We start from the raw sequence: 24,128 nt of genomic DNA, 5'->3' as shown, positions 1-24,128 counted from the left end.
CATTCTGTTAGAGGACAGTCATACACATTACCATGGTAGATCAAATGAAATGCCATGCTCTGTGTTCAACATATCCTGTACCTCTATAGGCCTCCCAGTATCATCCCACCTTGAGGCAGAGGAGATGGTTTTTCTATCATCCTTCAACAGTGTTTTTATTTTTTTATTAAAGAACATTATTTATACTCATCAGGATCTAGGGACATTTAGATCACTAACAATTGCAGGAGGCTCAAAACCACTCCACCAATCACTGGGGAGATGGCAATGAAAAGTGTTCAGACTGTACCAATGCAGTTCTTAATATTCCACAGTTTATGCACTACAAACTAATGATTTACATGTAATAAACATGCCATGAACATAGACAGTTTTTGTATTTTATTTTTATCTGCTGCTATGTGCATCTGATTCCACTTGGATTACACCTAGATTGAGTAAATGAAAGGGAAAAAACGTGTAAAATCGTGACAAACTGACATATTAAACATTTTGCCCTATCCTTCTGCTAAATGTTGAATTATGTTTGAACAAGTTTTTTTTATTGAATATAAACTCACGCATTAACTCACATTTAACTAACTTTTTTTTTGCCATTTGCGACATCTTTTGTTACGGACGATGCTGTATTACTTTTACATTTAAAACATTTTCATGATCTGCACATGCAAACATTAAAATAAACAGTTCTATTGGTGTAAAATATTATGGACTACTTTTTCTTTCATTCACATCCATGATGAATCCATTTATCGACACTCCATTGAGAATGCCTGTTTAGAGTTAACCGTGAACGCGCTTCTGCTGGGTTCAATCTACTCAGAGTTGAGTAATCTAACCCTGATCCGCTTTTCTGGAACAGAAAACTCCGGTTATGACACGGTGAGATAAGTCAACTCGGAGTTCAGGGTTAAGCTTGAAGTTTGTTAAACCCGCTTTCTGGAATACCCCCCTGCACTGGTGACAGGAAGGAAAAGGCCGAATGCAGGTGAAAAAGCGTTATTTGGCAACCCAGCACTGTGTAAATATTGAAGAGAATACACGATGCAGTTTAACCATTGTGCTGAGTTGTTACAACAATCCAACTGTGAGATTCTTTTTTACCATGGATCAACTATGTAACTTTACTGCAGCTTGTATTTACATGAAATGTTTACATTGCTGTCTTCAGGATTTCCTCTTTATTTATATTTAATGTTAATAGCTGTTCTGATCTAAAAGAGGCTGCTGCCTTTGATCTTTAAAACTGAAAAGTGATTTGTGAGATAATTAAAATAAGTGAAAAGTTTATTTTGTACTTTGGTTTTATATTATACACAAAGAAGATGGCAGAAGAACAGGGTGATATTATTACCTTTAGAGATCAAATTACTCAGGTTGGAAAGTCCTGATACACAGCACATGCTCACCTGACTCTCAACCATGCTACCTTTAATCGTTAAGGGGGGTGTGGCCCGTACGGGGATCGAACCCACGACCTTGGCGTTATTAGCACCACGCTCTAACCAATTGAGCTAACCGGCCACTTCATCTATTTACTTTAGATCTTTGTACAGAATTCTACACTAACCCCATTCAAGCAGCACAAAAACCATTTAAGATTCTGCACACTTTCAGTGAAGATCTGCAGAAATGAGCGGCTCCTAAACTGAATGTGGTTGTTATTGCACCAGAAATGCAGCAGTTTCATGTTGTTTTAATGATCCGAGATCTCAGTCCTACTTCAGACATCGCTGTCTAGTCATTTCTTATGTTCAGACTTTCTTAATACACATCTAAGAGGTTTTGTGGGTTCTTATATGTGTGAACTATATAAACTATGTATTTCTTAAAGTTCTTGACTGAGCTTAATGTCACCAACCAGTGACTGAACCAGATACGAGTAGTGCTGAGGGAATCATATGAATGCTTATAAGAAACGTTTATAAACATAGTTCTCAATCGCTATGTGTGAACTACTCAACAACTCGATCCGAGCTGCTCGGCGATTTCTAGCATGTCAGATATCTGGATCTGAGTTGGCTGACTGGCAATGAGTGTTTTGTCGAACAGCCAATGAGAACACAAGATATGGTGTGAGGGGAAACGCAGGGGTGGAGTGTAAAAAGGAGGGATATAGTTTATATCAGAATACATCAGCACACACACGTTTTACAGTATTTCTGACCTAATTGTTCTCTACAAAACATAACACCAACGTTACATTGCAAAAATATTTATTAACGTAACAAGACTTGTATGCCAATGGTGTTTCATTGTAGTTCCAAGACTTACAATGATTTGTTCATGGAGCTCCACAAAGTTGTCACCATCGAACGGGAGGTAGCCACACAGCATGTCATATACGACAACACCCAAGCTCCAAACATCTGCCTAAAACACACACACACACACACACACACATATTCATTGTCTTTTTCATTGTATCACCAGTGATGCTGCATGTGTCATGTGGACCAAAAATAAGGGTCTACATAAAGGTTCGGCATACTCACCCTTGTTCTCGAGAGCATCACAGACGACTTCTCCAGAACTGATCCCACCTACGAACCCAAAGGGTTAAATATATAGTCACTAGAGTTTAATGGTGTCGGGCTCGAACGTGGCGGTGTTAAGGTTACCTGGAGCTTCAGAAGACACTTGTGGTCCCTGGGAGTCCACAATGGAAATAAGTCTATGGACTTTTTGTGTTATCCCTGACTGTTTCAGTTTTTTATAGGAGGTATTGTATCTATTTATAAAATATGAAATGGTTCAATAAAATCAAATCAAATCAAGTCCCTGGGAGTCTGTCTGCTCGCTCGAGGAATCTGATTCTGAATCATTCTCGTACCCGTCTGATTCCTGCTGATTCAGACGCATTAAACTCGTGTTACAGAGACGATAACTGAACCCCTCCTCTCCTGGAGTATAGTGGTAATGATAATTCACCTCGCTCTCGACTGTTCCTTCTCTCTCAGTCAGGTTCTGAATGGCGCTGATCCACGCCCGTCTACCTGCCTCACAGTCGGCCTGGAACGTACAGCTCCTGTACACACACGGTGATAGATACAGATTATATAGGATGCAGACAGATAAGACAGGTTGAGTAGATAGATAAACAGATAGATAGACAGACATTCAGACAGACAGATGGATAGACAGATAGATAAATAATCTGTCTATCTACCTGTCTGTCTGTCTATTGATCATCTGTCTGTCTGTCAGTCTGTCTCTGATGATTATAGATCTGGACTTACCTTGTGGGCGTGACCACCCGGAAGCAAAAGCGTCGCCCGGTGTCCTCGCAGCTCTGGACCGAACAGCGCTGCAGGTCTTCAGCCAGCACCGTGAAGTCACGCTGGGGGAATAGAACATAAAACCTTCTTATTAATACAGTCGATGATATAAACGCCGGTGAAATCGTCCCAGACTTAAACACAACGGGGGCGGTTTGGGACACAGCCCGGCAGAGAAGTCGACCTCTGCTGTGATGCGCCTGAATTATGAGAGGCGTGAGACTGCAGTGCATTATGGGTATTTCACAGAGTCCAGGAGAGAGCTGATTTAGATCATGTAAAGTCATGTGACCTACCTTAAACCTCTTCTTGTAGAGAAGCTGATTGTTCTGTATGATGAGCCACCGCCTGCAGAGAGATCAAACACATCGTATATACAGTATATATAATATTGAGTGTATAAATATAATATATATATAATTCTTAATATATACACTTAGCATCAGTGTACAGACCTGTTCCAGGTTTTAAACACACTCCTGGTCCTCTTAAACAGAAACCCCTCCATCAGGAGCGCTTCCTCTGCCTCCGCGCCGCCCCCGTGACCCGGGTCGCCCCCGGAGGACGCCTGGGGAGGCGCCCCGCAACACAGCACACGCAGAAACCTCTGTCTCAGAGAAGCAGCCATCGTATGTTGCTCATTCCTGGAGATCTGTCTCCAACCCAGGACCTAGTCATTTCTCTGGATGACTTCCAGATTAGACCATCTGATAAGGTAAGAAGTCTTGGTGTTGTCCTGGATAACCAGCTGACCTTCTCTCCTTATATAGCCAACATGACGAGATCGTGCCGATTCCTCCTGTACAACATCAGGAAGATTCGGCCATTTCTCTCTAGAGAAGCTACCCAGATTCTGGTGCAATCACTTGTAATCTCTCGGTTGGACTACTGCAACTCCCTCCTGGCAGGAGCTCCCATGGCCACTATTAAACCCTTACAGCTCATTCAAAATGCAGCTGCCCGTCTGGTCTTTAACCAACCTAAACACTGCCACATCACCCCACTGCTGCGTTCTCTTCACTGGCTTCCTGTAGCTGCACGCATTCAGTTTAAAACACTGACGCTCGCCTACAAAGCCAAAAATGGACCAGCCCCAAGCTACCTTCGGGGTCTAATCAAACCCCGCTCTGTACCACGCAACCTCCGAGCCTCTAGTCTAGCTCGACTTGAGCCTCCATCCAGGACTAAAGGAGGACAAGCATCAAGGCTGTTCTCTGTTCTAGCGCCCAAATGGTGGAACGAACTTCCTCTGTCTGTCCGAACAGCTGAGTCTCTTGCTGTCTTTAAAAAACGATTAAAAACACACCTTTTTACTAAACACTTAGGCTGATTTGTACTTATTTACTAACACTTTATTCCAATCTTTTCCATTAAAAAAAAAAAAAAAAAAAAAGGCACTTTGGTTCTAACAGGTCTTAGCAGAGTTGTGTTCTTCGACTGTTGTCTATCTAAACTTAAGGAATGAAATGTTCACTATGGAAGCACTTCTGTAAGTCGCTCTGGATAAGAGCGTCTGCTAAATGCTGAAAATGTAAATGAGGAGAAAATCAAAATGCTGCTCCTGAAGAGCACAGGTCCACATTGTGATGTCACAGCGTTCCGAGGGAGCAGAGTGAATTTACCTTTACCATATATGGGCATGACTGGATTCATGTGACTGCACATATACTGACTTAATTTCCACTGTGTGACGGCTTCTGGAGGGTCCTGGGTTCGATTCCCGGATGGAGTTTGCATGTTCTCCCCATGTCCTGGAGGTAACGGGGTACCCTAGGTGTAAGTGTGTTTGTTTACATGTGTCTGGCAACCTGTCCAGAGTGGTTTGTTAATTCTACCCAGTGAATCACACCCCCATACTATGACACACCCTGGTACTGACACACCCCCTTAGTATGACACACCCTGGTACTGGTACTGACACACCCCCATACCATGACACACCCTGGTACTGGTACTGACACACCCCCATACCAACACACACCCTGGTACTGACACACCCCCATACTATGACACACCCTGGTACTGACACACCCCCTTAGTATGACACACCCTGGTACTGGTACTGACACACCCCCATACCATGACACACCCTGGTACTGGTACTGACACACCCCCATACCAACACACACCCTGGTACTGACACACCCCCATACTATGACACACCCTGGTACTGACACACCCCCATACCATGACACACCCTGATACTGGTACTGACACACCCCTATACCATGACACACCCTGGTACTGGTACTGACACACCCCCATACCATGACACACCCTGGTACTGACACACCCCCATACCATGACACACCCTGATACTGGTACTGACAAAGCCCCATACCATGACACACCCTGGTACTGACACACCCCCATACCAACAGACACCCTGGTACTGACACACCCCCATACCATGACACGTACTGGTACTGACACACCCCATAAGGTTAACACTGGTACTGGTACTGACACAATCCATACCATGACACACCCTGGTATTGACACCTCATATACGTGTATGATGTGTGATTGTGTACTGATGTGTGTGTGTATTACATGTGTGTATAAGGTCTGTGTATTACATGTGTATAAGGTGTGTGTGTGTGTGTGTTTGTGTGTGTGTATTTAGAAACTGAATATTGTAAATTATATTTTACTAACAGTAATGGAGAGAGAAATTTTGACTGTATTAGAGATGCTGCTACAACATAATAATAACAACAAACACAACAACAACAATTTAATAATAATTTCACAAATCTGTACCCAAGCAACAAGCTGTAATTTATCTAGCACCACTAGATGGGAACGATCTCTGTACAACATTTTGAACTTCACTTTAAAAGTCAGTTCAGTGTTAGGGTACCTGCGGCGTCTGGTGAACGCACCACCAGCTCCCAGCGTCGCAGGTGTTACAGAGCACAGAACAGCAAAGCTTTAAATAGGAGGCTGCCTAATTAGTGCAACGACCTGCAGCTGCACTCGCGCTATTTAAGTGAGCCTCGCATAGCTGTAGGCGTCGCACCTTCTCTCTTGTTTTCACACGCATGGCTGTGCAGTCGCACCCCTTTTTTCAGGGTCAGTTCGGTATCCCCGGGCATTACTAGAATGGTCGGGTGTGTATGTTGAAAGACAGAGGTAAATAGGGTTTTCTTTTCCAGGTAGGGAAAGATCGGTGCGACCCCGCGCAGTCCTCGCGCTGCTGTTCTGTTCCTCGCTTTTTGCCAGATCTCCTCTGTATCCGTTAGCTGGTGGCTAACGTTAGCCTAGCCGCCGGTACAGCGAAGAGATCTTATCCGCTAAATTAGGCGGACCCTTCAGTGCCAGCTTAGCCTAGTGGGCTAAGCGTTTGTTTGTGGCGCTGTCAGCGTCGGTTCGGATCCGTGCAGTAACCTTTTTGTGTTCTCTATTTTTTCCCCCTTAGCAGATCGGTTTCCTCCCAGCTCAGCGGTGCGAAGCTGGTGACAGCGCTGGTCCGAGAAACTCCGAAACTCTTGCCGGTTTCGGTTTTGGTTTCTCTTCTCCGTGTTTTGGGACCGTTTGTTCTCGGCGCCTTTTAAGCGCGAGACTTCCCCCTTTTTCTCCAGCTAGTAGATAGCTCTGTGAGTACACGAACGCCTCGCACGCCGGCGATCCGGGTTCGTGACTCGCGGTATTGTGTTTATTTATATGTTTTTCATTTTTGTCTTTTTCAGTTGCCTTCGGCGCCTGCGGCTTCAATCGGGGTTCTCCCGATTTGTTTTTTGTTATCCTTTTCCAATTTTGTGTTTTATAAAATATATATTGTTTATAACAAATAAATATATATATTTCTCTGCATTCTTGGGTCCTCCGCTTCTCCTTATAACAGTAAGGTGCGACCAATCATGGACCCAGCAGAGATCCCCCCTGTATCCGACGTCCTACGTCACCAGGGGATAACGTTAGGGAGACACGAGCTGGCTCTCAATGAGCTGGCTCAGCGTTTGTCTGAGATCGCCCAGCTGCTGCCTACGCTGGGCGCCAGTTCAAACAGCCAGACCCAGGCCCCTGTTCATTCTGGGGCATCAGCCGGGGTAGAGACCCCCATCCCACCCCCTGAACGTTTTTCAGGGGAGGCAAAGAAATGCCGGGGTTTCCTCCTGCAATGTTCCCTGACATTCGAATTGCAACCCTCTAGATTTCCATCTGAGCGCTCCAAAGTTGCGTTCATAATCTCACTACTCACAGGTAAAGCCCTAGAGTGGGCCACTGCCCTCTGGGAGCAGAGTGCACCCGAGTGTTCTTCAGAGCGCGCCTTCACGGAGGCTCTTAAGGACACTTTTTTCCACCCTATGGGTGGAAGAGAGGCGGGCCCTCGGCTACTCGAGCTGTCCCAAGGGGGGCGCTCGGTAGCTGACTTTGTAATAGAGTTTCGCACTCTAGCGGCTGAATGTGGGTGGGATGAGGGCGCATTAATTGCGATTTTCCATCGCGGGCTGGGGGAAAAAATTAAGGACGAGTTGGCCACTCGTGAGCTCCCCACTTCGCTTAAGGCCTTTTACCTCCTTGCAACCACCATTGACACCAGGCTCCGACAGCGGGCTCGGGAGCGAGGGTTGCATCCACCACGGTTCCAGGGCGCACCCCGACCGCCGTTGCGGGACCAGGACCCTGAACCCATGCAATTGGGATCAGCTAGGGCGGCCACACCACCATCTCCCGACTCCGCCCTGAGGGCCCGTGCTCGGTTAAACGAGTAGGCCACTCTCAAGGCAGGGAGTCGAGGGTGAGCCGATCCAACATCCCTGATCATGGTTTGTTTCTTACCGTGTCATTGCATTGGGGTTCGGGGAACGTGGAGCTCAAGGTTTGTATTGATTCGGGCGCGGTCGAAAGTTTCATCGATCGCTGCCTGGTGCGCAGGTTGGGGATTGAGCTCCGACCGCTACGAGTACCCATCACGGTTCACGCTGTGGACGACCGAGCGGTGGCCGGTAGTCCCATCACCCACCAGACGCCTCCTCTTACAATGCGTCTGGGGAACCACGAGGAGCGGATCACCTTCTTGGTGACTCAGGTCCCTCAGCTCCAGGTGGTTCTAGGGCACTCGTGGCTTAGGAGGCACAATCCCCAAATTGACTGGGTAACTGGGTCAATCTTTGCCTGGGGAACGCGGTGCCAGGATGCATGCTTGTTGCCAGCTAGCCTCTCGCCGGCATCGCCATCGCCTGACGCGATAGCCCCTGATCTGGCCCGGGTACCACCTGTTTACCATGATCTTCATGAGGTTTTTAGCAAGTCCCGGGCGCGGGACTTGCCCCCCCACAGACCCTTTGATTGTGCTATAAATCTGCTCCCCGGTACATCTCCTCCTAGGGGGCGTCTTTTCTCCCTGTCGGGACCCGAGAAGACCGCCATGGAGGAGTACGTTAGGGAAGCGCTCCAACAGGGCTTCATTCGTCCTTCGTCCTCCCCAGCTGGGGCTGGGTTCTTCTTTGTTGGGAAGAAGGACGGGACCTTGCGCCCTTGCATTGACTATCGGGGTCTGAACGCCATAACGATCAAGGATCGGTATCCGCTGCCGCTGATGGCCACGGCTTTCGAAGCCCTTCAGCGAGCTTCCATTTTTTCGAAGCTTGATTTACGCAGCGCGTATAACCTGATTCGGATCAGGCGAGGGGATGAGTGGAAGACTGCGTTCATTACGCCCACGGGACACTATGAATATCTAGTGATGCCCTTTGGGTTAATGAATGCCCCTGCAGTCTTCCAACGCTTCATCAATGAGGCTCTGCGAGAGGCCCTTGATAGATACGTCTACGTTTATCTAGACGATATCCTAATTTTTAGCCGGTCCATCGAGGAACACGTGAGGCATGTCCGCCGGATTCTCCAGCTTCTGCTCGACCACCATTTGTTTGTCAAGCTGGAGAAGTCCGTTTTCCATGCCCCAACTATTTCATTTTTGGGGTTTATTGTTTCTCAGGGCGCCCTCCGAATGGATCCGGCTAAAATCAAATCAGTGGAGGATTGGCCAACTCCCTGTTCCGTACGCCAGGTGCAAAGGTTTTTGGGCTTTGCAAACTTTTTCAGGCGTTTCGTACGGAACTTTAGTACGGTCGCCGCTCCTTTAACGGTCCTTACTGGGAAGGGTCCGTTTAAATGGACGGTGCAAGCCCAACAAGCCTTTAACAGGCTGAAAGCTCTCCTTACCACTGCTCCCGTGTTGCAGTTGCCCGATCCAGAGGAACCTTTCATTGTAGAAGTGGACGCCTCTGATGTCGGGGTTGGGGCAGTGCTTTCCCAGAGAGTGGGCCCAGAAAAGAAGCTCCACCCTTGCGCCTTCTTTTCGCACCGTTTAACTCCTGCCGAGTGTAACTACCCGGTAGGAGACAAGGAGCTTCTGGCCATCAAGCTAGCGCTGGATGAGTGGCGACATTGGCTTGAGGGGGCGAAACATCCCTTCCTTGTCTGGACAGACCATAAAAATCTGTCGTTTATCCAGCAAGCGAAGAGGATGAATTCTCGTCAGGCTCGCTGGTCCCTTTTTTTTGGTCGTTTCCAGTTCACTCTGTCTTATAGACCAGGGTCGAAAAACGGTAAGCCGGATGCCTTATCCAGGCAGTGGGAGCCGACCAGACCTGAAACCGAGCCTGATCCCATCATCCCTGCGAGTCAGATTGCTGCCCCGGTCACATGGGGCATATTCAAGGTTGTCCGGGACGCTCAGTTTGTGGAGCCCGACCCAGGTGGAGGTCCGCCTGACCGACTGTTTGTTCCAACAACAGTTCGCCGGCAGGTGTTTGAATGGGCCCATGCGTCCCCATTTGCGGCTCACCCAGGAGTCTTTAAGACCCTGGTGTTGCTACGCCGAAGGTTTTGGTGGCCGGGGATGGAGAGTCAGGTGAAGGACTTTGTCCGCACCTGCGCTGTCTGTGCTACAAATAAAAGCACTAGAGAGCGTCCACGGGGACTACTCCATCCATTGCCAGTGCCCTCCAGACCATGGTCCCATCTGGCACTGGATTTTGTGACAGGTTTGCCAAGATCCAGGGGATTCACGGTAGTACTGGTGATTGTTGACCGGTTCACCAAGTCTTGCCTCTTTGTTCCGCTGCCCAAGCTCCCGTCTGCCATGACTACCGCTCAGGCGATACTGCAACATGTGGTGAGAACACATGGGGTCCCATCCGACATTGTGTCGGATCGGGGCCCGCAGTTTGTGAGTCAGTGCTGGCGAGCCTTCTGTCAACTCCTCGGGGCGACGGCTAGTTTATCCTCAGGATACCATCCTGAGTCCAACGGGCAGTCAGAGCGGGTCATTCAAGACCTAGGCAAGATGCTTCGGTGCTTAACTGCAGGGAATCCAGCCACTTGGGCGGATAAACTGTTGTGGGCTGAATTTGCCCACAATACCCTGCACCACGCCGCACTTGGTATGTCACCGTTTGAGGCACAGTTTGGATACCCGCCTCCGCTGTTTCCCGATCAGGAACAAGAGGTTGCGGTCCCAACTGTGCAGCAACATATCCGTCGCTGCCGTGCCGCCTGGCGGAAAGCAAGAGAGGCTCTTCTGGCCTCCCAGCGCACCATGAAGCGCAATGCTGACCGCAGACGGCAGCCGGCTCTTACGTTCCGGCCGGGCCAACGAGTCCTCCTGTCGACGAGGGATCTCCCCGTCAAAGGTACCCCTCATAAGCTGGCGCCGAGGTATATTGGCCCGTTCAAGGTGGTAAGACGGATAAACCCGGTGACATATAGGTTGGAGCTACCTCCCAGGATGAAGGCGCATCCAACCTTCCACGTCTCCCAACTTCGCCCATTTGCGTGCGAGGGAGCTATACCCCCTCCCCAACCTCCCGCCCCTCGTATCATCCAGGGTGCCCCTGCATTCACGGTGCGCCGCCTCCTGGATAGCAGGAGAGTGCAGGGTAGCACCCAATACCTGGTGGATTGGGAGGGTTTTGGCCCCGAGGAATGTTCGTGGGTACCGGCTCGTCATATCCTGGACCCGGAACTGATCCGCGAGTTCCGACGGAACCAGGCAGCGGATCTTGGGACCTCAGGAGCTGTCCCTAGAGGAGGGGGTTCTGTTAGGGTACCTGCGGCGTCTGGTGAACGCACCACCAGCTCCCAGCGTCGCAGGTGTTACAGAGCACAGAACAGCAAAGCTTTAAATAGGAGGCTGCCTAATTAGTGCAACGACCTGCAGCTGCACTCGCGCTATTTAAGTGAGCCTCGCATAGCTGTAGGCGTCGCACCTTCTCTCTTGTTTTCACACGCATGGCTGTGCAGTCGCACCCCTTTTTTCAGGGTCAGTTCGGTATCCCCGGGCATTACTAGAATGGTCGGGTGTGTATGTTGAAAGACAGAGGTAAATAGGGTTTTCTTTTCCAGGTAGGGAAAGATCGGTGCGACCCCGCGCAGTCCTCGCGCTGCTGTTCTGTTCCTCGCTTTTTGCCAGATCTCCTCTGTATCCGTTAGCTGGTGGCTAACGTTAGCCTAGCCGCCGGTACAGCGAAGAGATCTTATCCGCTAAATTAGGCGGACCCTTCAGTGCCAGCTTAGCCTAGTGGGCTAAGCGTTTGTTTGTGGCGCTGTCAGCGTCGGTTCGGATCCGCGCAGTAACCTTTTTGTGTTCTCTATTTTTTCCCCCTTAGCAGATCGGTTTCCTCCCAGCTCAGCGGTGCGAAGCTGGTGACAGCGCTGGTCCGAGAAACTCCGAAACTCTTGCCGGTTTCGGTTTTGGTTTCTCTTCTCCGTGTTTTGGGACCGTTTGTTCTCGGCGCCTTTTAAGCGCGAGACTTCCCCCTTTTTCTCCAGCTAGTAGATAGCTCTGTGAGTACACGAACGCCTCGCACGCCGGCGATCCGGGTTCGTGACTCGCGGTATTGTGTTTATTTATATATTTTTCATTTTTGTCTTTTTCAGTTGCCTGCGGCGCCTGCGGCTTCAATCGGGGTTCTCCCGATTTGTTTTTTGTTATCCTTTTCCAATTTTGTGTTTTATAAAATATATATTGTTTATAACAAATAAATATATATATTTCTCTGCATTCTTGGGTCCTCCGCTTCTCCTTATAACATTCAGTGTGTTTTACTATAGTAAGAATAGCTCCACATGTTTTGTACGTAGTGTTTATGGTATTTATGGATGGATAGATGGAAGTTAACATGTAATCTAAGGTGACTCTAAAGTTTATTTGCTGCTGTTGGCTTATAAAGTTTTACTGAACAAACTGGCTCGTATTTTGGCACTGATATACCTTCCTGAATGGTGATCTGCCTGGTCGACACAACTAGCACAAGTAATCGTGGTCTACACCCCACAAGCGCTCTGTTGTACTTGCACATGCACTGAACGTCTACCATCCTGATACTGCTAACGTTTCTAAACCTCTAAAGCTAAGTTTAGGACCCAGTTGGCTGGTAGATGGCGCTGTAAACAATGATTTGCCTTTTGGTATTACAATTGGGCATAGAGCAGTCACATGTGGAACACTATTCTCTACTCAGCATTGATAACAGGGTTTTTACCTAAATAAAGCCAGGTTCCACCGAGATTTGAACTCGGATCAATGGATTCAAAGGCCAGAGTGCTAACCATTACACCATGGAACCACACAGTGAGGTCTTATTTAAGCCCAAAAATGAATAATTAGTCATTTAAGAGCAAGTTGGCTGTTAGATGTCGCTGTAAACAATCATTTGCGATTATATTATGGGATGGAGCAGTCACATGTGGAACACTATAACACTACTAGTGCTATTATGATATTCAAGCTGGATGAATGGATGGAAATTAACATGTCATTTAAGGTGACTCTAAACTAGCACAAGCAATTGCGATGCTCTGTTGTACTGCACATGAGCTGAATGCTACCATCCTGAAACTGCTAATGTTTCTCAATCTTGGACCTCACACCGGGCCCCAAATAAAAGCAGTAAGGTCCCACCGAGATTTGAACTCGGATCACTGGATTCAGAGTCCAGAGTGCTAACCATTACACCATGGAACCCTGACACCACAAAAACTAAACGTAATGATTCGACATTTGCTGAGTAAATAAAGCAAAAATATACAACTTTAGACTTTACTTTTACATCTCAAGTTATTTATATTTAAACTTACGTGATTGATATAATTAATTGAAATCAGTTGAAAAAACTGAGGTAATTTAGAAGTTTTAAAAACTAAATAAAAGTTATTTTAGTTAAACATTGCCACCCAAGTATCAAAATCACAACAAAACGTTCAACTCACGGAAAATTGCACTAAGTTCAGGACGCAGTTGGTCGGTAGATGGCGCTGTAAACAATGACTTGCCACTTTGTGTTCTAATTCGGCATAGAGCAGTCATATGTGAAACACTATTGTCTTCTCAGCATTGATAACAGTGTTTTTACCTAAATGAAGGCAGGTTCCACCGAGATCTGAACTCAGATCGCTGGATTCAGAGTCCAGAGTGCTAACCATTACACCATAAAAAGAAATGTTATTTAATGAAGAATTGAGCACAAAGATTAATAATTAGACCAGTTAATCTCGGTTTCTGGAAAGGAAAATCTCGAGTTTTCGTTAATTCTGAGTTAAAGTGAATTAACTTACTAAGTCTCCATATTTTATTTTTGAATTGTAGTATTTTTTAGTTTCAAGTGAAAGGTTTGATTTCATTTCTTGTGCAATCTATGGCATATTTATATGATAGTGTTATAGTGTGTTAGTTGATGTGTTAGATTAAATACTATACATACATTACAGTAATATCAATACATTGTATCTTTTGCTCTTATTTATTTGGTTCAGAATATTTTACACATTTACTTTAATTATATTAAACTGTGATTGTTTTATTGATTAGTAATTGTTAATTGACTGCTGAAATTTTTTAAAAATAAATGAATTCAATGTATTCAATATCTGTTTTTCCCCTACAGTACACATAAATAATTATGACATATACAATTACAACTGCAATATCATAACTATCTTCATAAGTCATCTAAATTTTCACTTTCCTCAGGTAAGTGACTTCACTATCAATTAAATAATCAAATAGTACAGATGTCAAACATGAGGTAAACATGTGGCCTGATGCCACTGTGTACTTTTTAAACAGTAATTTGTAATTATATCATTTGATAATACAACTATTTTACCTTCTGTACTTATACCTGTCCCTCTTTCATATTCAGCTTCAACTTCCTGTTCAATCATCTGAACTGATCTCCTCATACCAATGTAAGTATATGAAATATCTTAAACACTGCATGTCCTAGCTGAGTTTAAAGTACAGATTGTTAGTTTAGGTATATTTAGGGGTTGTCGTTAATTAATGCGATTAACTCGTTAAAATTTTAATCGCGATTAAAAAAATTAATCGAGATTTTAATCAAACTAATTTTATTGGGCTGTTTGTGCCATGTAAATATGTGTCTCTGTGGTAATTTGAGTTCCTTAAAAGTGCATGAAGCAGAACAAAATAAACACAGCCGGAGACGGTCAATTCTGATATCTTCCCTACACACTTGCTCCCTATGCCCTAGCATAGCACACTTAACATTCTTAAAGGGCCAGACAATATATTTGTATTCACATTACATGACAGGTGAAACATTAGAAAACAACATTCTTTTTCTTAGAACAGCCCTTTTTAAGGATAAATAGTTCTAGTGTGAATTACAATGGCAGAAAAAAACTACGGACAAAAACATATGCAATTTGTTGAGGGGGCCCAACATTTTTTTTGCACTGGGGCCCTTGAGTTTTTAGTTATGCCACTGGTGTTGCATCTAGAAATGGTTCATAATATGAGCGCCTGTTCTCAGTGGCAGGGTTATGAACAGAAAAAGATCCTCACTTTTACCAGATAATGTGAACAGATAATTTTAAAAAACTGACTGAAAGATGGTAGCTGTTAACAACTCTATATAGGCATTGGATGGCTTTCTAAAAATAATTTACATTTAATAATTTTGTCATAATTTTATAAATGTTTTTATTGGTAAACATGTTCTTGCAATAAAAAAATTTGCATAACTGTTCAAATTGTACTTAGTTATTAGTTTGCGATTAATTTTGTTCTTTAATCGCGATTAATATTGATTAAAAATTGTAATCGCGTGACAGCCCTAATAGATATGAACAAAAATATAAACGCAACACTTTTGTTTTTGCTCCCATTTTTCATGAGCTGAACTCAAAGATCTAAGACTTTGTCTATGTACACAAAAGGCCTTTTTCTCTCAAATATTGTTCACAAATTTGTCTAAATCTGTGTTAGTGAGCACTTAAGTCTCCTTTGCCGAGATAATCCATCTACCTCACAGGTGTGGCATATCAAGATGCTGATTAGACAGCATGGTTATTGCACAGGTGCTTAGGCTGCAACATGAGGTGATGGTCGTGGATGAACAGCACAACAATGGTTTTCTGACCCCCCCAGATCCCCCAATACAGTAAAACTGCACATTTTAGAGTGGCCTTTTATTGTGGCCAGCCTAAGGCACACCTGTGCAATATTCCTGCTGTCTAATCAGCATCTTGATATGCCACACCTGTGAGGTGGATGGATTATCTCGGCAAAGGAGAAATGCTCACTAACACAGATTTAGACAAGTTTGTGAACAATATTTGAGAGAAAAAGGCCTTTTGTGTCCATAGACAAAGTCTTAAATCTTTGAGTTCATCTCATGAAAAATGGGAGCAAAAACAAAATTGTTGCGTTTATATTTTTGTTCAGTATATATCAAGTGTGTGTAAAAGTTTTAAACCGAAGATCTTTAGACAACAAGGTAAACACACCATGGAGAACCTTTCTCAAACTTGGAGAAGATAAGAGACCAGAATGGAGAAACACTCTATAAACCACCTTTAGCCAAGAGAACAGGGGATTTACAGAGGAGAATCACATTTACCATTTTGTAATGTACACACATTTTCTCTTTTATGTTTTTATTAAATATATATATATAATATAATATATACAGTACAGGCCAAAAGTTTGGACACACCAGCCAAAAGTTTGGACACACCTTCTCTTCAATGTTTTTTCTTGATTATTTTTATTTTCTACATTGTAGATTAATACTGAAGACATCCAAACTATGAAGAATTATGTAGTGAACCAAAAAGTGTTAAACAAACCAGAATATGTTTTATATTTTACCAACTCTACCTCTGCACAACCCAACTGATGGTCTCAAACACATTAAAAAAGCAACAAATTCCAAAAATTCACTCTAGACAAGGCACAAACATTCATTGAAAACCATTCCAAGTGGAAACCTAATAAAGCTGGTTGAGAAAATTTCAAAGAGTGTGCAAATCTGTCATTAAAGCAAAATATGGCTACTTTGAAGAATCTAAAATATAAAACATATTCTGGTTTGTTTAACACTTTTTTGTTTACTACATAATTCCATATGTGTTCCTTCATAGTTTGGATGTCTTTAGTATTAATCTACAATGTAGAAAATTTAAAAAAAATTAAGAAAAACCACAGGAATGAGAAGGTGTGTCCAAACTTTTGGCCTGTACTGTATATATATATATAAATATATAATATTTAGTTTGTCTTTTGTTTAATTTAGTTTTAATATCTGAATTCATTTAGATAATACATATTTAAGAAAAGAAGAAATCAGGAAAGGGGGTAAATACCTTTTTCACAGCACTGAATAAATGGTTAATGAATTGAAAAAGAAAATCTTCATAAATGTATCACTGCCTCACAGATTCTAAAATCACTTAAACAGTTAATTGTTACATGTTCACTTTACACATTTCACTTACATTTAATTTGTTAAATCTGACAGTTTCACTTTTGATTCTAAACCAACACTAAACCCCGGGTAGAGGAGCTGAGTGAACGTGGTCTGAACTCTGTGAAGGAGCTTCATTGTATCAAAGACGCTGTAGAAGGACAGAGTTCCTGCTTCATAATCCACATACACTCCTATTCTAGAGGAACTCGGCATTATGGGAATTTTAGTCTCTTTGTTATTGTGCCTGAATAAAAATCTGAATGGAAAACAGAACAAACTCCAGGACTGATCATTCCGTCCAAACACACACTCATCACCACCTCCCTTCCTGCTAATGCTTTTATATGACACTGCTATACAATTAATCCCACTCAGCTCAACCTCCCAGTAACAGCGTCCACTCACACTTTCTCTACACACAACCTGGAATTGGTCAAATCTATCTGGATGATCAGGATACGACTGTAATGTTTCACTGCGGGTCACCACTTTGTTCTCCTCAGACAGACAGAGGTTTTTATTTACTGTGTTTGGATCCAGTGTGAACCGACAAAAATCTGGAGAGGAAACACAAAATAAACCAATTAACATAGAAGAGAGAGTGTACAGTGTGTGTAAATTGTCTGTGTGTATACAGTGTGTGTGTAGTGTGTGTGTAGTGTGTGTGTACAGTTTGTGTGTAAATTGTCTGTGTGTGTGTGTGTACAGTGGTGTGTGTATGTCTAAGTGTGTGTGTGAGAGAGTGTGACACTAAACAAACACACACATTCCTTACACAAACACTGCACAAATACACAGACACTACACATGCACAAATACTACTCAAACACACATGAACACAACAAACACACACTACACAAACATTGCAGAAATACACAGACACCACATAAGTACTACTCAAACACACACAAACACTACACAACCACACACATACATTACACAAACATTGCACAAATACACACACACTACACATACACATAAGTATTACTCAAACACACACAAACCCATACAAACCCTACACATACAGACTCTACACAATCACACATACATTACAAACACTAAACATACACACAAACACACACATACAGTGTATCACAAAAGTGAGTACACCCCTCACATTTCTGCAGATATTTAAGTATATCTTTTCATGGGACAACACTGACAAAATGACACTTTGACACAATGAAAAGTAGTCTGTGTGCAGCTTATATAACAGTGTAAATTTATTCTTCCCTCAAAATAACTCAATATACAGCCATTAATGTCTAAACCACCGGCAACAAAAGTGAGTACACCCCTTAGTGAAAGTTCCTGAAGTGTCAATATTTTGTGTGGCCACCATTATTTCCCAGAACTGCCTTAACTCTCCTGGGCATGGAGTTTACCAGAGCTTCACAGGTTGCCACTGGAATGCTTTTCCACTCCTCCATGACGACATCACGGAGCTGGCGGATATTCGAGACTTTGCGCTCCTCCACCTTCCGCTTGAGGATGCCCCAAAGATGTTCCATTGGGTTTAGGTCTGTAGACATGCTTGGCCAGTCCATCACCTTTACCCTCAGCCTCTTCAATAAAGCAGTGGTCGTCTTAGAGGTGTGTTTGGGGTCATTATCATGCTGGAACACTGCCCTGCGACCCAGTTTCCGGAGGGAGGGGATCATGCTCTGCTTCAGTATTTCACAGTACATATTGGAGTTCATGTGTCCCTCAATGAAATGTAACTCCCCAACACCTGCTGCACTCATGCAGCCCCAGACCATGGCATTCCCACCACCATGCTTGACTGTAGGCATGACACACTTATCTTTGTACTCCTCACTTGATTGCCGCCACACATGCTTGAGACCATCTGAACCAAACAAATTAATCTTGGTCTCATCAGACCATAGGACAAGGTTCCAGTAATCCATGTCCTTTGTTGACATGTCTTCAGCAAACTGTTTGTGGGCTTTCTTGTGTAGAGACTTCAGAAGAGGCTTCCTTCTGGGGTGACAGCCATGCAGACCAATTTGATGTAGTGTGCGGCGTATGGTCTGAGCACTGACAGGCTGACCCCCCACCTTTTCAATCTCTGCAGCAATGCTGACAGCACTCCTGCGCCTATCTTTCAAAGACAGCAGTTGGATGTGACGCTGAGCACGTGCACTCAGCTTCTTTGGACGACCAACGCGAGGTCTGTTCTGAGTGGACCCTGCTCTTTTAAAACGCTGGATGATCTTGGCCACTGTGCTGCAGCTCAGTTTCAGGGTGTTGGCAATCTTCCTGTAGCCTTGGCCATCTTCATGTAGCGCAAAAATTCGTCTTTTAAGATCCTCAGAGAGTTCTTTGCCATGAGGTGCCATGTTGGAACTTTCAGTGACCAGTATGAGAGAGTGTGAGAGCTGTACTACTAAATTGAACACACCTGCTCCCTATGCACACCTGAGACCTAGTAACACTAACAAATCACATGACATTTTGGAGGGAAAATGACAAGCAGTGCTCAATTTGGACATTTAGGAGTGTAGTCTCTTAGGGGTGTACTCACTTTTGTTGCCGGTGGTTTAGACATTAATGGCTGTATATTGAGTTATTTTGAGGGAAGAATAAATTTACACTGTTATATAAGCTGCACACAGACTACTTTTCATTGTGTCAAAGTGTCATTTTGTCAGTGTTGTCCCATGAAAAGATATACTTAAATATCTGCAGAAATGTGAGGGGTGTACTCACTTTTGTGATACACTGTACATTACACACACACTGCACAAACACACACATACACTACACACACACAAATACTACTCAAACACATGAACACAGCACAAACATACATAAACACCCCACAAACACACCTAAACACAACACGTACCTACAGAGACACCCCACAAACACTACACATTCTCAAACAGTACACAGACACACACCAGCAACACACAATCCAACAAAAAACAAACACACAGTCATGCTAATTTTGTGCTCTTTGAATTGTGTTTCAGTGTGTAAGTGTGTGTGCACATGCGTGTGAATGTGTGTAAGAGTGTGTAAGCATGCGTGTGAGTGGGTGTGTCTCTGTAACTGTGTCTGTGTAAATGTTTGTGTGTTTGTGTGTGTTGGTGTATGTTAGTGTGTGTGTGTGTGTGTGTGTGTGTGTGTGTGTTTCAATGGTTTCTGTGACTGAATGATTGAGACTCTTAAAATCTCCTGGATCAAAAATATACAGACAGCAGTTTAAATGATTGTTTTACTTGTTATAACTTCATGACCTCTGAAGTGTGACAAATATGTAAAAAATACAGATAACTGGGGGGTACAAATACCTTTTCACTGCACTGTGTATGTTTGTGTGCTTGTGAGAAACTTACATTGTAGAAAATCTTCTCTGATTTCAGGTTCAGGAGGTAAAGTAATCCGGACTTTCTTCACTGCAGAAAGAGTAACAGTACAATCACTAATCACAGTAAATACATATTTGACATGTTCTCCCAGTGTTTGTCTATAGTTACCTTAAGTCTGAGTAACTGACCAAGTGTGAGTGTATTTTATTCAACCCTGGACTCACTGTGACCATGACCAGTACTGGGTTAATGAGTAAATGAATGATGTTGCTAGATGTAAAATGTTTATGTTGGTAGATTTGATTGTTTTGTTTAATGTTTGAGTACCAAAGCATTTTGGAGACAATGGAACACTGAGGGCTTGAACTCACCTTCATCTGGTATCTTTTCACACTGATCTTTCCAGAATTCTTCTACTTTCTCTCTCAGCTGAGATACAGACTTTGTAACATCATCAAATGAGAGGAAAGGACTGATTGTGATAGCGGCTGATTCTGCAGATCCAACAGGAGCCGAGAGAGACTGAAAATTCTACATCCAGACAGATAATGTTCACAGAGAAACAACAAGATGATGATGAATCACAAATGATGGACGACAGACATGAAGCATCAAGTTTTAAAGATTTTGAGTTTAGGGGACATCAAGTTACAAGGTACCGCTGTAATTTATTACTTGGACTGGTGCAGCAATAATATACTTATTTTTAGTGCTGTTACCTGGAGGAAATGGACGGGATCCTCTGTATGTGAAAGCTGTTCCAGTTCAGCATCTTTCCTCTTCAGCTCTACAATCTGCTGCTCCACCTGTTTCAGGACTTTTTCAGCTCGACTTACTTCTGCTGTCTTTTGATCTCTGATCAGATCTTTTAGCTCAGAGCATCTTCTGTTAATTGAGTAAATTAGTTCAGTACAGATCCTCTCAATGTTCTCCATTGCTGTCTGTGCAGAACACTGTTAGAAGATTCAGAAAGAGGAAACGTTTCTCACTCTGATATTTGTCCATCCTGCACATTCAAATGTAGCTACTGGCCAGACTAAGACTTATCACTCATAGTTTGGTGATGGTGCTAAATGGCTTGATTTTTCATACCCTTGTAAATGTTACCATCATCATCATGTCCACATGATGCAGTATTTGATACTCTACTTCCCAAATATAAGAAAGAGTTCTAGTCTTCTACCTTCCACCTTGAACTTCAGCACTTCTTCAGTGTTCATCATCACTTTAGTTTTTACTGCATTTATCAGCATGTTATATTTCCTCACAGATCTTCGATACAACACACCTGCTTCTGTATGTCCTTAATTCAAAATTATATGTGTGGATTAAATCTAATAAACCCTAAAAGCACCATATATACTGTACAATGTGCTGGTGGTAGCATACTTTTACAGAAATTCTTTTGAGTATCAGGAAACAGCAGCCTGGCCAGGACTGGGAAATTCAAGTCAGTGATCTTCTCAAGTCTTTACCAGAGATCTTATACAGTAATTTCTGTTTAAGCATCTTGATCCAAAGCCACAATCAATAATCTTCTTGGGTGGCCCAGTCAAAGTCCTAATCTGATCTTATCACCCTGTAATTATTAGCACAACCTCAGAATTGTTGTAAAGCATCTCCCAGTCCTGGCCTGGCTGCTGTTTCCTGATACTCTATTAATTTCTGTAACAGCTAAAAGAGGAGGAAGATGAAGAAATAATCAACACCTTCCTTTGCTCCACGTGTCCATTTACTTGTGCAAATCACCTGCACAAGTACGTCCAAAGCCGCCACCGTGACGAACACGAGACGTTCGGAGAGACTAAATACGAGAGGAACTGCAGTGGTCAGCAAACGTCCTCTGATAATCTCAACATGAATGTCTCTCACAGGCAGAAGCAGAGACAGGTGGATTACTGCCCGGACTGTGGAAGCTTCAGCTGTCAGAGTGCTCTTAAAAGGCACCGGCTCATTCACATCGGAGAGAGACCATTCCAGTGCCTACAGTGTCAGAAGACTTTTAACCGGCAGAGCGCCCTCAAGCTACACCTGCGCATTCACACCGTAGAGGAGCCTTACCAGTGCGCACAGTGCGGCAAGAGATTCATTCAGCTGAGCGCTCTCAGAACGCACCAGTGCATTCACACCGGAGAGAAGCCGTACCAGTGCACGCAGTGCGGGAAGAATTTTATTCAGCTGAGCACCCTCAAGACCCACAAGCGCATTCACACCGGAGAGAAACCGTATTTCTGCTTACACTGTGGGAAGAGCTTTAACAACCACCTCAAAACTCACCAGCGCATTCACACATGGGAGAAGCCATACTGGTGCTTGCTGTGTGGAAGGGGGTTTCGCTGACAGGAGGGCGTTCAGAGTTAACCAGCATGTTCACACCGGAGAGAAACCGTATTTCTGCCCGCTGTGTGTACGCAGCTTTGCTCATTCATCAATGCTTAAGACGCACAATTATGTCGACTCCGAGCCATCAGACTGCGCCAAATGATCGATTGATGTTAATGTAATTATTTATAATATTTAAAGTAGTTTTCTGCCGTTGGGTGGCATGGTGGTGCAGTCAGCGGTGTGGTTGTACATCCACCCAAACAAGCCATGCCAGTATGTGTAATAAGGAAAAAGAACCTGGTCAATCATGGGTTTCTACTTTAGTGAGTTTCTACTTGGGCAAGCAGTAGCCTAGTGGTAATGTACTGGACTAATAACCAGAAGGTCGCTGGTTCAAGCCCCACCACAGCCAGGCTGCTGCTGTTGGGCCCTTGAGCAAGGCCTTTAACCCTTAATTGCTAAGACTGTATCCTGTAACTGTAATGTAAGTTGCTTTGGATAAAGGCGTCTGCAAAATGCGGTAAATGTATATGTAAAGAATCAATCACCAAATAGCCAGGCAAATTTTTTTAATTCATGAACAAAAATCACTTGCAAAGTTACCTGAGATATAAAATATCTCATTCTTAATAGAGATTGGTTTAATGGAGGAGAGTCGGACTGATCCTGAGAGCTTTTTGTTTACAAAACTTACCTTGTGAGACTCCACAGCGTTTATCAGCTCACAAAGTTTCTTCTCTCTGTTCTGGATTTTCTCCTGGAATTTTCTCTGGATCTCCAGCAGCTGCTTCTACACAGAATAACAATTCAGGATTTACTGGTATTGTGTACGAGCACCACAAACAACATCAGTGTAAATGCTAATGAGTTGTTACTTGTTAAAGAGAGCTGTATAATATTTTTACCTGTTTCTCAGTTCTTTCTGCTGCAGCTGATATTGTATCATGTCCTTTATGATCATCCATGGTACACAGCACGCAGATGCACTGCTGATCAGTACGACAGTAAACCTCTAGCAGTTTATTATGCTGAGAGCAGATCTGATCCTGGAGTCGTCTGGAGGCTTCAACCAGCTTGTGATTCTTATAAGCAGGAATTTGATAATGAGGCTGAAGGTGAGTTTCACAGAAAGAGACAAAACACACCAGACAGGATTTTACTGCTTTGTATTTTTTCCCAGTGCAGAAATCACAATCCACATCTTCAGGTCCAGAAGGAAGTGGAACTTGGTCTTCTCTCTTGTTCAGGTTCCCTACAACGTTTGCCAGAATAATGTTTTTACTCACAACAGGTCTTGGAGTGAGAGTTCGTCTACACTGTGGACAGCTGTATGTTCCCTTATCATCCTCCTGATCCCAGCAGCTATTAATACACACCATACAGAAACTGTGTCCACATGATGCAGTTACTGGATCCTTCAGTGTTTCCAGACAGACCGAACAGCTGAACTCGTCCCGAGTTACTGAAATTTTGGACTCGGCCAT

The 24,128-nt window shown here is 43.9% G+C and overlaps 1 protein-coding gene and 3 non-coding genes across 4 annotated transcripts; all 4 read right to left on the bottom strand.

Moving 5' to 3' along the window:
- Positions 1–1,450: 1,450 nt before the first annotated feature.
- Positions 1,451–1,524, bottom strand: trnai-aau (transfer RNA isoleucine (anticodon AAU)). Its single transcript has one exon. It is a non-coding gene; the product is annotated as a tRNA-Ile (tRNA).
- Positions 1,525–12,784: 11,260 nt separating this feature from the next.
- Positions 12,785–12,856, bottom strand: trnaq-uug (transfer RNA glutamine (anticodon UUG)). The gene has a single exon. It is a non-coding gene; the product is annotated as a tRNA-Gln (tRNA).
- A 326-nt stretch (positions 12,857–13,182) lies between these two features.
- On the bottom strand, positions 13,183–13,254 carry trnaq-cug (transfer RNA glutamine (anticodon CUG)). Its single transcript has one exon. It is a non-coding gene; the product is annotated as a tRNA-Gln (tRNA).
- A 3,778-nt stretch (positions 13,255–17,032) lies between these two features.
- On the bottom strand, positions 17,033–24,128 carry LOC134326262 (tripartite motif-containing protein 16-like). The gene is made up of 7 exons (XM_063008431.1): positions 23,550–24,128; positions 23,339–23,434; positions 21,039–21,272; positions 20,691–20,850; positions 20,459–20,487; positions 20,347–20,374; positions 17,033–17,559 (listed from the first exon to the last, which is right to left on the bottom strand). Exons 1-7 carry the CDS (start codon positions 24,126–24,128, stop codon positions 17,033–17,035), a joined length of 1,653 nt encoding a protein of 550 aa, XP_062864501.1.

This window comes from Trichomycterus rosablanca, chromosome 14 (assembly GCF_030014385.1).
Source record: "Trichomycterus rosablanca isolate fTriRos1 chromosome 14, fTriRos1.hap1, whole genome shotgun sequence".
NCBI lineage: Eukaryota > Metazoa > Chordata > Actinopteri > Siluriformes > Trichomycteridae > Trichomycterus > Trichomycterus rosablanca.
Note: the sequence above shows the minus strand (reverse complement) of the source record. Positions and strands in the feature narration are given on the sequence as shown.

Coding starts and splice junctions, on each gene's coding strand:
- LOC134326262 (XM_063008431.1), bottom strand. CDS start 24,128: ATGGCCGAGTCCAAAATTTCAGTAACTCGGGACGAGTTCAGCTGTTCG. Junction 20,488..20,690: donor TGAAAAGATACCAGATGAAG/GTGAGTTCAAGC, acceptor CTCAGACTTAAG/GTAACTATAGACAAACACTG. Junction 17,560..20,346: donor CAGAGAAGATTTTCTACAAT/GTAAGTTTCTCA, acceptor TTTCCTCTCCAG/ATTTTTGTCGGTTCACACTG.